The 16,200-nt window shown below is 40.8% G+C and overlaps 1 protein-coding gene across 2 annotated transcripts; it reads left to right on the top strand.

Moving 5' to 3' along the window:
* The first annotated feature begins 6 nt into the window (after nucleotides 1-6).
* Nucleotides 7-9,902, top strand: CCK (cholecystokinin). Of its 2 annotated transcripts, none has more exons than XM_019537481.1 (3): nucleotides 7-85; nucleotides 1,923-2,180; nucleotides 9,125-9,902. In XM_019537481.1, the coding sequence occupies exons 2-3, from the start codon at nucleotides 1,925-1,927 to the stop codon at nucleotides 9,259-9,261; spliced, it is 393 nt and encodes a 130-aa protein (XP_019393026.1). In that variant the 5' UTR covers nucleotides 7-85; nucleotides 1,923-1,924; the 3' UTR covers nucleotides 9,262-9,902. The 2 variants fall into 2 exon arrangements, with proteins under 2 accessions (XP_019393026.1, XP_019393034.1); XM_019537489.1 differs by having other exon boundaries at nucleotides 14-89.
* Nucleotides 9,903-16,200: the final 6,298 nt, after the last annotated feature.

Here is a 16,200-nt window from a genome sequence, read left to right as displayed (position 1 = left end):
GCGCTACTTAAGGCGGCAGCGGAGCGCGGCGGCAGCACTCGGCCCGCGACACCGCCCTGCCCTGCCCAGGTCTGCCCGGAGGAAGGAAGGTAGGACAGGACAGGACAGGACAGGACAGGACAGGACAGGAGAGGCTGGGGCGGCGCCCCCGGGCATGTGGCTTTCCAGCTCCGATCCAGGCGATCGGGGGATAGCGAGAGAGAGAGAGAGAGTGTGTGTGTGTGTGTGAACTGCGGCGGGTCATGCATATTCTTACCCTGCCATCAACTTCTCAAACCATTTCACCTCCTGCTCCAGCTGAGCCAAAAAAGGAGACACAATCCCAGGGCAACCCGGTAGGGGCTGGGGCTCACAGCCACCCTCCTTAGCCCAAGCAAGGGGCAGAGCAAGCGGGGGCGGGGGGGGGGGAATCTGTGCTGGATACCTCCGCACTCAGTTTCTTCCCTTTGCACTGCAACTCTTCCCCTGCTTTCCTGCCCCCTTTTCCTAGCAGTGATGATCACCCCTCTGCCAGACATAAAGCACCCCCCGTCATTATTAAGCCATGGACATCCTTGTTCTTGTGGGATGGGCACGTTTGCTTGAATCTTTTGCTGAGAGAGAAGTTTTAGAAGCGTCCCGGGAAGGAATCATTCTGCTGTCGAGGGGGTTGGCTCCAGGAGGGACCTTTCATTAATGTGCATGCAAATGAAAAATAGCAGCTAACTGTGAAGTGGCCAGCAGCGTTCTTTTGAACCACGGGAGCTTCTAACTATTTTTCTTTTCCTTTTTCCAGAGTAATTTTATTTCAGTGCATAGGATCCCCGAAGGATCAACCATGCCAAAGCCTGATATCATTTTGTATAATCTTCGGACTTAGTTGTCAGCAGCCACGTATCTATTGCATTAGAATTCTCTGCTTGATAGACCAAATCGAATGGCTTTGAAAAGTTGCTTGAGACAAAACTTTAACCAAATGACTTCTCCACTGTTGGAGCAAACGATCAATTTTAGGATTTGTTTTTTCTTTTACTTGGAGCTATGCTGCAAGTTTGCTATAGTTTGTTTGTTTGCTAAGATATAATAAAACCATTGGAAATACTAGGGCCACACTAAAAAAGAGCTGCTAAAACAAATGCTCTCTGCAAACTTTTGAACCTGAAACACACACAGTATCATTTTAAAACTTATAGCAAAAAAAGTGAAATATTCTGTCCTGGGGGGGGGGAGTTTGGGGGGAGGCAGTTGTTGCTGTTTTTATTTGTTGGGGGGGTTCTTTGTTTTGTGCATAGTGGGTACCATCTGTTTTTATTAAATGTGATCTATGAAAAAGATGAATAAGAATTGAATATATCAAGCTGTAGAGATGAAGAAAGGCTTGCAATCGCTTCATTTTTATCCCATCTCATGCTACTGTAGTGTTCAAAGATTTCTCCTCCTTACAGGCATGTTGACACCTTGATTAGATTGCATATATCCTCTTCAAGGTCTTAACCTAGACGCTTGAGTTACAGTACTTTAAAATCTGTTCTTAAATCAGCACTTTTAACAAGATGGCATAGTACGAAATAGAGCAGCGTTTCTCAACCTGTGGACGATGACCCAAAAGTGGGTCTCAAGAATATATGAAAGGGTCATGAACAATCATGGAAAAACATGAATGTCACTTGGGAGTAATGTAGGGCCACATCCTGCTATTGTGGTTAATGTTTTCCTGCTGATATTGATTTCTGTCTTTAAAATTAAGACTGTTGAGCTGCTTTAACTTGTAGTTTTAACTTGGGGCCAAAATACTTTGTGTATTTTCTACTTAAGCTATTACTGAGTCGGGACACTGGCTATCTATGTTTACCAATGGGTCCTGGTACCAAAAAAAATGTTGAGAACCACCGAAATAGAGGAAGCTAATTGTTGTGACAACTTCTGCTTCTCTTCCCCTCTAGCCATGTACAGCGGTATCTGCATCTGTGTGTTCCTTGCTGCACTCGCAACGATCTCCTTTGGACAGCAGTCTACAGGCTTTCACAATGCGAATCCTGTGGCCCCTGAGCTGGAGCAGAGCTTGACGGAACATCACCGACACGTTCGTACTCCTTCGTCTGCCAGCCAGCTGAGATCTGTCCAACGGGTGGATGGAAATGTTGACCAAAAGGCCAACATTGGAGCTTTGTTGACCAAATATCTCCAGCAAGCCAGAAAAGGTAATAACTTACTTATTATGCCATGTGTTTGAGTCAAAGGACCCTTCCCCCCCCACACACTTTTGACGTTCAGTATCTTTATCGATTTAGAGAACTAGGGAGCAGAACTGAGAGCAGAACTGAGCCCATATGTAAGACTTCAGATCAGCTTTTGATTTCAATTTCCTGTTTTGGCTCATAACTTTTTTCCCACATTTGGTCTCAGCCCAAAGGTAACTGGATTTTTTCCTGAATCTTGTTTTAAAATTCATTTATTTTTTAATTGAGCAAGCAGGGGCAAAAATAATCACATTTCCTGTTACTATATAATAAAATTAAGACCAGACTAAAGGGGCTGGCAACCAACACCAAGACAGTGGAGGTTCAGCATTTCAGACGCTGTGTGTTTGCTAGTCCTTAGTGAGAAACTTCAGTTCCAGTCTGCACATGCACACACATTTGTAAGCCTTTCCAAGATCACAATGTACATTTTCTAAAAGGAAAAAATTGAAAAAAGTGGTAAGTGCTGGAGTATTTGTTTCCCCACACACATGCACAGTAATCATTTCTTTTAGGGTTTTTAGTTTTAAAATCACTTGAAAACTAGGCAATGGCATTAGGCAACTATTACAAGCCTGTCTGATACTGCAGCTGGGTTTGCTGACAATATCAACTTCACGGGCTGGATTCAATGAACGCTCACTATTCAGACCAGATGTTGTTTTTATCCTGAAAAATGAGGTGGTTATTCTTCCAAAAGAATCACTGCACACTGATTCCAAAAGAGATACTAGAAATTAAAACACTTGCAGACCGCTCCCGATTCAATTCCCAAGAGGCTCATTCTTTTTCAGGTCATAGATGTCATAGAGAAGTAGGGCTGGAAGGGTCCTCCAGAGGTCTTGTAGTCCAACCCCCTGCCCGAGGCAGACCATCCCTATCCAAACCATCCCATACAACCATAGTCTAAGGGCTACAAGTGTTCTATTCTGAAAAAGGGAAGGTGGGGTTTTTTTGTTTTTTTGTTTTTAAATCTGGATGCATGCTGCATGTTTCCAAGGGCAAGCTGCTGGCCCAGCACTTCCAGTGAGCATGATGGCTGCTATGAGCAGCAAATGCTACTGCAGGCAATGTGTTGAATTACGAAGGTCTTGTTTCCCCACCACAGATTCTCTATATTCCACATTGCATTCCTGCTTTGCAGGGAAAGAGGATATCTCAGAAATCAAGAGGGTAGATGTCAGGAGACCAGGAGGGGTACAGTAAACGCTGTTACACAGTGGATGTTCTATTCATGCCCTTAGTGATGTGATAAACTTTTTTGGCAGGCATACCAGAAACTGGCCTATGCCCTCCCAGGGTGCCATGCCAATCCCCTTCCTCTGAGTAATCTGCTGCTCTACTTTCTGCTCCCTACTCTGTACTCTCTGCCCAATCTCCTCTGCTTTCTACTACCTGCCATGTGTTCCCTGCCTGATCTCCTGCTCTGCTTTCTGTCCTATTGGCTGTTGTGCTGCCTGTTCCCTCCCTGACTTTCTGGATGCCATGTATACTTGTGCTACAGGTTGGCCACCCGTGACCACAACAGTAACTACTGCCATTGCATTCCACATTGTGTCAGGTAGGGTTGACAAAACCTAAGTCTATGCCATGCAACAGGGTTCCACTTCACTCCTGACTTCTCCCCTCCAAATATTCTCATTGTGGGATTTACTGTGTTGGCCTCCAAACTAACTTTTAAATTTCATCCTTACTCCTAATAGGGATCTACAATTAAGAGACACTGCATGCATTATATACAGTATATCTTTACAGGCATAGAAAGGTACTTGATATTATGTGCACCCTGCACTGTGCATCACACAGCATCTGTATTTGTCTGTAATGAATGGTTCATGCACACACTTACATGGGTGCACATGCACTGCATGTGTACCCATGCATGCACACTTTTCCTTGCATACACATCTTTGTTATGTAATAATGAAAAAAGGTGTTTGGGGGAAAAAAACCCAAACACTTAAGTGTGCTCAGAAGAAATTTCAACAGAACCTAGTGATGCCAATTCTAATTGTGTCCATTCAGAGCTCAGTTTAACAACCAATGCAATATAACAAAAGAAAGATTTTGATATTACATGCAAAAGATTAGTGGCCCAATTATATACTTTTTAGGAGTAAGCAAAATGTTTCTTACTGGAATTCTGCAGAGTACCATCTCAATCTCTCTCCTATCTGCAGAGCTTTGCTCTATTTCCTGAAAATCTGTTATCTGTAAGCTAATTTACTTATTCCAGTTCATATATTTATATTACACCCTCAAAACAGTTAAAATATGTAAAAACAAAACAAGCAAAACTAAAAAAAACTTACCCCCTCCCCCTAAAAAGAAACCAGTCAGCTTGGGCATTACCCAAAATACCTGGCTAGCATTTCCAACTATCTAAACCAGCCAGAGTGACAAACCTTTTGGCTTTAGGCTTTATTTATCCTAAATATTATGCGATAGAAAACAGCCTATGTAGTTGTGTAGTTCAGTTTTCTTTTTTAAATGTATGTTACTGTTATTTAAAAATTGCCATAGGCATCTGACCCTATAAAGGCTATGCTTAATTCTAGAATATTACTGATGGACACTTGGACCCTGACTCGTAAAAGGAGAAAATCTAGGATTTAGAGTGACAAACCAATATATATAAAAACCTTTTGTATGGTTGGGTCTGATGAAAAGCACAGAATGGACATGCCTACATGAGACACCTACTGTGCACCCTAACTAATTATAGTAAACATCTCGGTGTCTATATGAGCACCCCTCTGCTGCATTTTTTTTTTCATGCACAGCAGCGCATACAAGTCCTACTCTGCTGCAGAGTTCTTCATACACAGCAGTGCATATGTAGATGCTGATGGCACTGGCTGGGGTATGAGGGTGCTTCAGTCCGGGGGCTGCCTGCCAGCTAGCCCCATGCTGAAGCATGCTTGTGTCCCAGCCAGCCCCTCTGCAGCACATTGAGCCTGGTCAAAGCAGCCCCACACTGGCAAGGTGACCCCCACCCTCCCAGGTCCCCTGCTAGCCAGGGATGCTGCAACCTGGTTCAATGTGCTGCAGTCCAGGCACATGTGTAAATCTTTGCTCCGCACTTTATTGCTCTGGGAAGCTCCCGAGAGCATAAGCTCTGCAGTTTATTGCTGCATGTTAATGGCACATGTAGACTCACCCAATGATCTCTAGTTTACTTCCCTTTCAAACCCAGTACCAGTCATGTTCTCCCCATTTTAGATAAACCTGTACCTTTTGGATCTGTTTGGGATGGCAGAATTCTCTTTTGCCTCATACTCTTGCATTGCTCAAAGAGGTGTGACTTCCTCCTCATACAAGACAGTGTTGCTTTTAAATTACATAAAAATGGTAAAATGAAGGTTCTGAACAATACAGGAAGGCTCTAGAGATACCTCCCCTCCAGTACATCAGTCATTTTCAGACTTAATAGTTAGAAAACTCTATCAGTTTTTAGCTGTATATAGATTGAATATTTTTCATTGCTATGAGTGGTTAATATGGATATTTGTTGTTATAGTTTATGTGGAGGGTCACTATTTGCAGCTAGAACAGTGGGGGGGGGGTTCTCTTAAGAAGGTCAGTTTTTTCCAAAAATGACCACAGTTTGAAACCTGGAATGTTTGAGGTTCATTTGTTTCATAAGTGTACATACTTCATCATGCTTCTGGAATCTGGAGGAAGGTAACTAAGATGACCACTATTTTGATGCTAACAAATTCAGTTGACTGAACAAAACCACCAGGCCATTCAATTAAAGCCTTTTTAGCATGCATCCGGCAGTTGGATGGATGAAACACACTGTGGCCATCAAGTCAGTGATACAAAGATTTAAAATTCTCAAAGGAGCATTTTCCAAGGCAGACCATAATTAGTTCAGAGGAGCCATTAGTGCCCACTGGATCATTGATCTGCAAGCTCAGAAGTTTCTAAAGTAGTCCCTGATCTAAGACATGGTTTCCAGCTATTCTACTGTGCCTAGAAACCATTCTCATCACTCCATAATTACATACTTTGAATTAAATGTGTGAATTTCGTAGCTTCTAACATTAGTCAAACACACTCGTGTGTGGTTTAATGTTTGACATTTTGGTCTAAGTAAATGACTAAAATCCGCTAAGGTTTTTATTTCAGTTTATATTTACTCTCCTACCCTCTGCAATCATTGGCAAAGTGGTTTAAGTGGGGTTTTGTTGTTGTTTTTTTTTGTTTAAATGACTCCTTTGCATCTGCGAAGAAAACTACCCAATTATAAAAGCTAAGAGGCAATAGGTGCTCCTTTAAAATAAAACCCCATAAGCAAGAAAGCAGATTGGGATTATTTTTTTAAATTTTTATACATTTAAAGACTGCCAGACCTGTTCCAATTAAGCACTAACAACATGGGTCTGGTCCTGTTCCCACTGAAGTTAATGGGAAATTTGTCATAGACCTGAATGGTAACAGGTTTAAACTCATTTTCATAATTACAGTGTTACTGCACTTGGATTTAAAATGTAGCCACAGAAATGTAAATTTTCATGTGTTTGGATAAGTGCAAATTAAATTGATATTTTACAATTCTTTCATTGCTAATTACATGGTGCTAATGAGACAGAAAAAGACTCTTCCTTTTTAAAGTACAGGGGTTTGATTTATTACAGAAAATGTTGGCTTTAGCATCCCATTACTTTAATTATGTTGCCACCCTGAAGATCTTTTTGCCTTTATGACAACAGCAGGGATCAGCAGTCTAGTTTAACACTGTATAATGTTCAGACCTATGGAGACACTTGGCTATGGAGACACTTGAGATCAGTTGTCCCCAAACCCACAGTGTGCGAGCAATATGTTTCCCCTGAGGCTCTTCTATGTTGGTTGTATGTATAGTAAATTAAAAAAGACAAAGCTGAGGTTGGTGGGAACAACCCAGTTTGGGGGTGACTACAGCAAATGCTTAAATTGTTGCTGATGGGCCAGCAAAGGTTCAGAACCAAGACGTTGAGTCAACAAAAGTTTCTCAAAAGTAAGAGAGAAAGCAGGGCAGGACTAACTCACTCAGAACTATAGGGCATTTTTACATTTGGTTGGGGAGGCATGGGGGGTGACTTTAATACATGAGTATTTTTAATTAACTACCCGTGCATCATATTTTGGTATCCCCCATACTGAAAAATGGCAGCAGGGAATTTTGAACTAAAGCTTATTGAACCACCATTTTTTGGTTCAGGGGCGCTCATACACATGATGACAGAGTCTGCTGGTGCGTGTTTATTTCTGTGCTCCAGCAGACTCTATTTTAATCGAGCCCTTGGAGACTAACCCTTAGAAACTAACTCATTCAGAAATGCATATGCTTTCTTAGGCAATAGCCAGCTTCATCTGATGCTATGGCAAAGTAGTCTCTAAGGAAGTGGTTCTCATCTTTTGAGATTGAAGGCACTACTCATTAGTCTCATTGCACCCCTCAGAAAATGCCAGGTCTTGGTTTTTCACTACTTTTTGGCTACAAAAAAATAATAGAGCAATTCTTCTGTTGCAAAGAACTCAGAATGTTTTTAACACTATACATTCCTATTTGAAGTCTCTGAGTTTATTTTGTGAATCATGTTTGCAAACCTAACAGTGTTAATATTGCACGACACCTGTAGGCACCTTTTGAAAGAATCTCTGCATACTGTGGCAACCTGGTTAAGAATCACTTCTCTAAGATAGTGCCCTGTCCTGCCTTTTTCCTGATTTCAGGCTAACATTGCTAAGTCCCTCCCTCAAAGTACTAGTATTGATAGTTTTCCAAACAAATAGCTCTGTCTATAACTTCTGGCCAGACTGTTCTCACATTCAAATGTGTTCCTAGCTCTTCTGCCAAACTCATATGCTTTAATTCCATCCCACTCATATTAAAGATATATGTCTACTCATCTTTAGTTCAACTCGTAACTCTTCAAGCAACCCTAAGAAATCATCATGAAATCCGTCTCTCAGATATGAGCCTGCTCTCAAAGAAAATTAGCTCATTGCCAGAATATTATTCAAAATGCCTAACAAACAAGAGGGAAATGTTGTAGATGGTATAAAGCAGTGTTTCTCAACCCATGGTAAGCATACCCCTGGAGGTATGCAAGACATGGGCAGAGGGTATGTGGATGCTGCATTTTGGTCTTTGCCTTCTCAGGCCAGAAGATCCGGCCACTACCTCTCCCGCCATGTCCAGTGCACCAGGGCTTTCACTCTCCAGCATTAGTGTGCTGGGGGATAGGGAGGGAGGCCCCATGCAGGATGCATTGCCCTAGGCCATATTGGAAAAAGTGGGACTTGGCTTGCGGCAGCAAAACTGGAAATGCCACAGTGGGACTTCTGGTTTTGCTTTTGCTGCGTTGATTGGCATGGGGTACGTAAGGTACCAAAGGTTGAGAACCACTGGTGTAAAGCCCACTAAGCAAATGAGCTGGAGGTATCAAATCTTTTCTCAACACCCTATCCTCCACCCCTACTAGTCAGTCTCCTTCTCAACAGCCAGAAGCAAGGACAAAAACATATCAAGTAAAGTTGCAGAAAAGACCCCCCCAAACAGTTAATCTACAAGTGCAGACTTCTTAACATGACAGTAATGCCTGGGCTGAGGGAAACCTGCACAGTCATAGTCAAACAAGAACTATAAAATGTACAATTTCAGCAAACCTTCAGTTGTTGTGATTTTTTTTTTTTTTTTTTTGTATAAAAGCAAATAATTCTAAAGACATTGCTCCAATGTTTAAATTATTATCTAAGAAATTACTGCAGAGTATAGATAAAGTTGGTATAAATAAGACTACTCAACCCATTGTACACACAAACCTGTGACAAATGCAAAAATCAAGGTGGTAACCGAGTTAATCCTAAAGTTAAGCTGACTCATTCTTTACCCATCACCTCTAATCCATTAGGCCCGACTGGAAGGATCTCAATTATGGGAAACAGGGTACAGAGCATTGACCCAACACACAGGATAAACGACAGAGACTACATGGGCTGGATGGATTTTGGACGCCGCAGTGCTGAAGAGTATGAGTACTCCTCCTAAATAAATCAAAATATCACCAAAAAAAAAAATCTCATCACCATTTCTGTACAGAAGAAAAAAATTAATTTGTTGTCCTCTACAAATTAGTGTTTTAAAATATATTATGTACTTGATGTAAATTTGTCTGTAAAACTATTCAATGCAATGTATACATATGCAGAACTTTCAAGAACTATTTTCTTTCTTCTATGGGTTATTGTTCACTGATACTATATTAAAATGATTTCACTTATCTTCTCTTGTTCTGTCACCACAAATGCTGCGGGTCTTACAATAAACTAAAGCATGGAAAGGCGTTCACTCCGTAATGTACATATATTACATCTGTTAAACAGTTAGACTAATGAAGAATCACTTTTTAAAATAAATTTTGTAGTAGTCTCATTGGCTGTGACAAGAGAACTTGCCCAAGTATCAGCATGGTAGCCCAATGGTGCGGCACAACATCACGTATCTTCATGATTACTTCATTTGTAGATGATTCAGTTTTAAAACAAATTCACGTGTTTGTAGTGAGTAGTAAACAGTACTAAATCTTTTTAAAAAATTATATTTAACCTTTTTGGCTCAATTATTTTCTATTGTGAACAAACTGTTCTGCTAACAGCTATGAATCATGGAATAAACAGAACATTCCTTGCCTTGTGGTAAGTTATAGATTTGTTTGGGGTTTATGAAGTAAACTTTGTAAATATAGCATGGGATTTTTTTTTTTTTTGGAGGAAGAAGGGAAGTGTTATGTAGTTTGTAAAAGAACAGATATAATCTGCCACGTATCAGAATTTTATCCCATTTACTTCACATATGAGGTGCTCTTCTGCGGCAGAAGCATTACCTGTAAAAGAAAAAGACAGATAGACATTCATTTAAATATACTTCTAAGGCTAATTTTTCTTGGTGAATTCTCAGTTGGTCTAATAAAAGGTGTCACCTCTGAACTGGGAGTTCTAGACGTTTGCACTGCTAAGACTAGTAAATTTGACATGTTTCTAACCAGGGACAGCAAGACAGAAAAATATATAAATTATATATATAACTCCTAACCTTAACGAGAAGCCAGTTGGCTGTTTGTGCTCTGAGACCTCATTTGGCAGAAACTCTCAAGTGACCTAAAAATATCCTCTTTGATCTGTAGGAAGAACATGAACGTAAAGCTCAAGTTATGTACAGTGTTTTCATTTGGATTTAAAATGAAGATCCTTCCCGCAAGGCTGGAAGCTTCCTAATTTAATTAATCAGACTTTTAAATAAAATGAAATGAAGCTTCAGTATGAATGAAAGTGGTTCTACAGGTATTTGATTGGCTTCCCAACCCTCAGCCTCTTTCAGCATGTACAAAGTACACCCCCAGACTTCTCCAGGAAAATCTAAGTTTCAGTGTGCTGTGTAGAGCCCCCTGAGGTTCCCAGAATCCCTTTACTTGCATATCTAACATCTATTCATGATCAAACATCAGATTTCAAAGACCAGTAAATGTCATGGCTGTGACCTGGGTGAAATTTTTTTCACTGCATTTTTATGAAGGAAAAAATCTGATCTTCTTAGTCATGGCAGCAATTGCTTGCTCATAGAAGATGAAAATATAAAGTGAGTGACATGGTGCATAGCTGTTAAAACACATAGCTAGGAGATAGGGGAACTAGAATTCAAAATGACTCACCAGTTAAGCACATGACTACAGGGATAGCCCCTAGGCTTCCTTTGTGTTTCCATCATCCCAACTGAACTTCCAGGGAAAATAAAAAAGATACCCTCAAAAAATTAAGCTTGCGTCTGAAGTGAGGTTTACTGCGTAAGAAATGCAAACAAAGGACCAACCAACCAAACCAATACCTAAAACTGACAACATTCAACTTGGTAACTGTGTTGCTTTTCTGAGAAAAAGGAATATTGTAAAAAGGGCAGTTACAGGGTACTCTGAACAATAATTTCAGGGTGCTCTGAATGGACATTGTAATATATGTATATACATGGCTGGATACATACAGTGGATGTATTGGATGAAATTCTGGCTCCAGTAGGTTCAATGTCAAAACTCTCTTTGACCTCATGCAATTTGCAGATCAAATGTTCCAATTTACAAGTTGAAAGATGATGTTTCAGAGCCCCTACATCCACATTTATCTAATAATCTGAAAATCAAGTTTTGAGGGACTTTTTCCTATGTTTTTCATACATCACCTTTCACAGTAATGCAAATTCTGCAGTTCGAACTGAGATGGTATTTTGCACCCCATGCATGAGATAAAATAAATCCAGTTCACTCTTCTACACAAATGTTCTCATCTCTCCAGAGTGAACGGTAGGAAAACCTGAGCTGAACTTACTGGAAGCAAATATGCTAGAGCAGAAGGTGCCATTTTTGCCCAGTAGTTTTTCTCAGTATAAAGTCTGCTTATGCCTACTTCTTTATTGCCTCACTGGCTTGGGCTTTGAGTTGTTATACAAATCAATGCAAAGTGCTTGTAACTGTATATCAAAGTATTGAGACATTTCTATCAAAGCAGAATGGAGTAGCATTTTATATCCAGTTTGGCTAAATGTAAATGACTGAGCCAGATGTAAGGCAGTTTCTCATACTGAAGCTCCTCATATTGACCCCATATGTGCTCCATATATTATTATCTGCAGTAGGTAAAAGAGGGAGTCATACAATTCAACCCACATCGATTTGGCAGGTGGTTTAATCCACCAGCTGGTGGATGCCACTTGAAGAGTACAGCAAATCTTTACAATTAAGGCCAGTACATCAATACTGAGATGATGTAATCAGGATTTAAGAAGCAGAAATAACCTCGGCACACAATATGTGACATGGAGAAAAAACCCAGATGAATTTAGCTTACTCTCCACCTAGGTCTTTGAAATAGAAAGGGGTTGCATGCTCTGAGTGGGTATGTATTCCAAAGCATGAGCAACGTTGGGCTAATTAGGTCCAGACATTTCCATTGTACCAGTAAAATAAATGAATTTGGCAAAAAAAAAAAATTGAAGACAGGTAGTTTTTAAGGCCTATTGAAAAGGTACAGCTATCCCCTGCAAACACCACTGAGGCTACCAGAATATACTAGATAGATTGCCTACTTGAAAACAGTAGGCAAGGTTGGGCTCAGTTCTCTGTTGGAGCACAGAAAGAAAGAAAAGCGCGAGTGACCTGGCCCATTTTGGCCAACTGTGCCCAGACTGCACACAGCACGATCCTTGTGTTTATGTGCAAGGACGATACAGGCTAATGACAGCAGAAGGTTTTCCTAGGAGTTCCAGGCAAACCTAATGTAGCACCCAGGATGCTGTCCAAATGCAGAGCACAAAAGTCACTTCACCCTTTTCAGTGGTCATGGTGTAGCTGCCCTTATCAGAGCAATACTTCCAGGAGGTACTGTTTCTCAGACCTAAAGTGAAATCTTTAGTCAAGTATTATCAAAAACATCTTTATGACCATTTACATTTTTATTGTGCAAAAAGCTATTGGGAAGGATAGCTCTGTGGATAATCACCTGGATATTGGTTTTAATACAAATAACAAGTTCCACTACAAAATTATCCCAGAACAAAATAAAACATTTTTTTAAAAACAACTGGCAATTTGTGTCAGAAATTAACTCAGTTTTTGACCAAAACCACCCAATTGTGTCGAATAGTTTCAGCCAGTTCTACCTGTAACTAGTCATACAACCAATAAACAGTAGATGGCAGTGTAGTGACTCATGTCTCTACAACATATATTGACATTTCTTACCTTGACAAAATCCATGCTTTTTGTCCAGTTGCTGATTTCAAACCCTGAAATCCCACCTGTCTTTGACCAGTTTCTACCCTAGCCCCTAGGCCTAGGCTATCTTAGTCTTGTTTCAAGCTAGTGGTTCCCTCCATATTGCCTATTCAAACTCCTGCCTCCGGTTTCCCTCTGTTTTCTCCTCATCCTTATTGGACTTCTGCCAACTTGACTTGACTCCTTATTCTTGACTGCCTCCCACAACCCACAGACAAGAGTCCTGATGCATCCAGTTTTACCAAACAATGACATTACTGTCAGTCAAAACATTTTGAGAAATGCTCCTGCCAAAAAATGAAATTTCATTAAAAATTTAAATTTTCTTTGGGGAAAAGAAGTATCCAACTTTCATTTTTTTTATTAAAATGAAGCATTTTAAGCAAAATGTGGGTCAGTCTTCTGGCACAGATTTTGAAAACTAAAACAGTAATAATGTTTTTCCTTTCAGTTTTAGGGGATATGGGAGATCCAACTTTGTTTACTTTACCCAATTTTTTATAGTGGAAATAAATCAGTACAAATTGAGAAGACAGTGTTTTGCTTTGTTCCTGTTATTTTCTTTTTTCCCTTCACTTTTTCCTAGGGAGCGGGTAAAATTTAAAACTATCTTAACTCCATTTTTTCCCTTTAAAATCATTCAAGAAGCCAAATGGTGTGAATGCTTGTGAAACTTAGATGCTTGTGAACCTTTACATTTTAGGGTTAGGGAGAGAAGTTACACATAAACCAGTTTAAGTGGTCAGAAACTGGTTTACACCTGTAACAGAACATAAGTTCAGTTCACATAAACTAGTGTGAAAATAGCTGAAATTGGTTTAACATAAACCTGGTTGAATGTAGTATCAGACTTAACTGATTTGGGTCAAACTGGTTTATGAAATTTCTGTCCCAGACCCCTTCCTGGTTCAAGTTAAATCAGAGCCCCCCAGAATCCCAGCATGCTGTCCAGCCCTAGGCTGAGCTGTGCAGTCAGCTCCAGAGAGCAGGGCTGGCCCTGCCCCTCTGCTCTCTAGCTGGAGCAGTAAGGGCTGGCTGACAAGGGGTAGAGGGGCAAGCCCAGCTGGGGATGTAACACAGTCTATAGTAGGGGGCCTGCCCACCCCCTCCACACAAACCTTGGTTGGGGTTTGGGGCCAGGAAGGGGGTTAAACACCCCTTCCCCTGCTCAAACTTAATGCTGGCTGCAAATGTGGATGACAAATCCCAGAGGCACCTGAAAGCAGGAAGTGATGAGCAACCTGGCAGAGTCCTGTTGCTCTGGTTTTGGACTTCAAATCCCAGAGACCTGTGGGGCAGCAGGAAGAGGAAGTGAACACACAGGCAGAGAGCTTTAGTGGCCCGTGGCTTCTGGCTTGATCCACTGCAGGCATATGGCTACATTTCCTGAATCTAGGGTAAAATGTCTTTTCACTTCTGTTTCAATTTCAGCTTTGCAGCTTAGACTAACCTAGAAAGACTGAATCGAGCCAGCCTCAGGCTTTTTGACTGTCTGTACAGTCTTTGTGTTTCCACAATTAGACAGCAATTTAGCAGGAGGCGTCAGGGTCACAGGTGTGGATTTAGGAGCTTAAATTCGGCTTAAATTCCCCCTTGAGCATTGAAGTCCTTTATTGAATTGTGGCTTTTGCCTGCAGGGTCTAGCTGATACCCAAGCCACAAGGTTACCATTTATTACTAATAAGTTGTAGAGTTAATACAGATGATATAAGAAGCAGAAGCAAACCCAATATTGACCCAGTACATTTGTAAAAATCGATCTGCTTTCAGTTAAACTCATCCAATACAGTGTACATTTAGCTGGAAACAATCCCATCGTTGATCTGAAAGTAGTAGCTGCAATAGGAGAACCAGAGGGGAGCATTTTCTTGCCACTGAACAGTCTAGATCCTTGATGTTTGGCTCTGATTTTCCTCTGGCTTGGGACTGCTTGCTGTCATTTCAATCTGCACAAAGAATCCCTGATGTGAATTTAGGATACCTTTAAGCGTGTTATGTATAAGTTGTTACATTGGCCCTACATTGCAAGAGGGAACAGCAGAACAAGAGGCTCTTTGAATAAACAAGCTTTATCATTATATGAGCTTAACTCCTTGGTCTTTTGAAAACAACACAGATACAACTCAAAACGTCTCAGATTTTGAGGCGCCACAGGGCCAGTGTAACAGATTCTGGGATACCTTTTAGTCTATAGCTGACACCTATGGCTAAAGGGAAATGGTGAGGCCAGCAGGCCATATTACCTCCAAATGTCTTCTGGGCACGAATGAAAGCAGCTTTCAAGATGCTGTAACTTTAGTGAAAAAGCCATGTTGGAGCCCAACCAGTTCAGAAATGGAGTTTACAAAGGTGACTTACAGCCCCAGTGCATCTCTTCTCCCCAAGATGTGATATGTGCCTCTGAGATGTACTAGAGAATCTGGGCTGAGAACCATTGTGTGGATTTCCATCTGCACAGTATATTGGCAATAACGCAGCCATCTTTTGTTTGCATTGGAAGTGAGCTTATGAATGCTGCCAACTTTCTGACATTTCATTCTGCATCATTTGCATTCATTTTCATGGGAGAGATTTAAATTAACATTGGCAAATCAATACATTTTACTTTTAAAGACACACTGATTCCCTCTGTAGACATGGTCCAATTAATTTTGTCGCTTGCTTTATTAATTTAATTTCAAAACAGGTACTGTATAAACCAAGAGAGGTAGACACATTTGCAAGGAAGGAGAGAGTCTTTATTAATCACTCCCACAAAGGCACAGAGTATGGAATCCTGGGAAATATTTTTAATAAGTGCAACCTCTGGTAGTGTGTCTGTAATAAAATAAAATTACTTTAAAATACTTAATTATTTATCACAGCCAGGGAAGGAGTTCTGGGAAGGAGCTGCTGTGCTTCAGGACAACACATAATTTATTCATGGTGTTGACAACCTTTTAGCATTATGTTGAAGTACAGTGAATAACATGCACAGTCCTTCAACTACTCAGCTCTGTTCTTATGCATGAGATGGAAACAAATGGCAAAGTTGGGCCATTTTATTTCTCTCTTGGACTACAAGCTTTTTACTAGACTGTTCCTCTGTCGTCTGGTCCAAGTAGGGAGCAGCTCCATGGCCCCAGCACTGCTCTACATGGGAGCACCACTCCCAATCCAGACACACC

This window comes from Crocodylus porosus, unplaced genomic scaffold, assembly GCF_001723895.1.
Source record: "Crocodylus porosus isolate Cpor-Errol unplaced genomic scaffold, CroPor_comp1, whole genome shotgun sequence".
Classification (NCBI taxonomy): Eukaryota; Metazoa; Chordata; order Crocodylia; family Crocodylidae; genus Crocodylus; species Crocodylus porosus.
Note: the sequence above shows the minus strand (reverse complement) of the source record. Positions and strands in the feature narration are given on the sequence as shown.

Bases quoted from the DNA above. Each gene is read 5' to 3' on its own strand.
- CCK (XM_019537481.1), top strand. From the start codon at position 1,925: ATGTACAGCGGTATCTGCATCTGTGTGTTCCTTGCTGCACTCGCAACG. The intron at 2,181-9,124 runs GTAATAACTTAC...CTAATCCATTAG, and splicing joins TCTCCAGCAAGCCAGAAAAG to GCCCGACTGGAAGGATCTCA.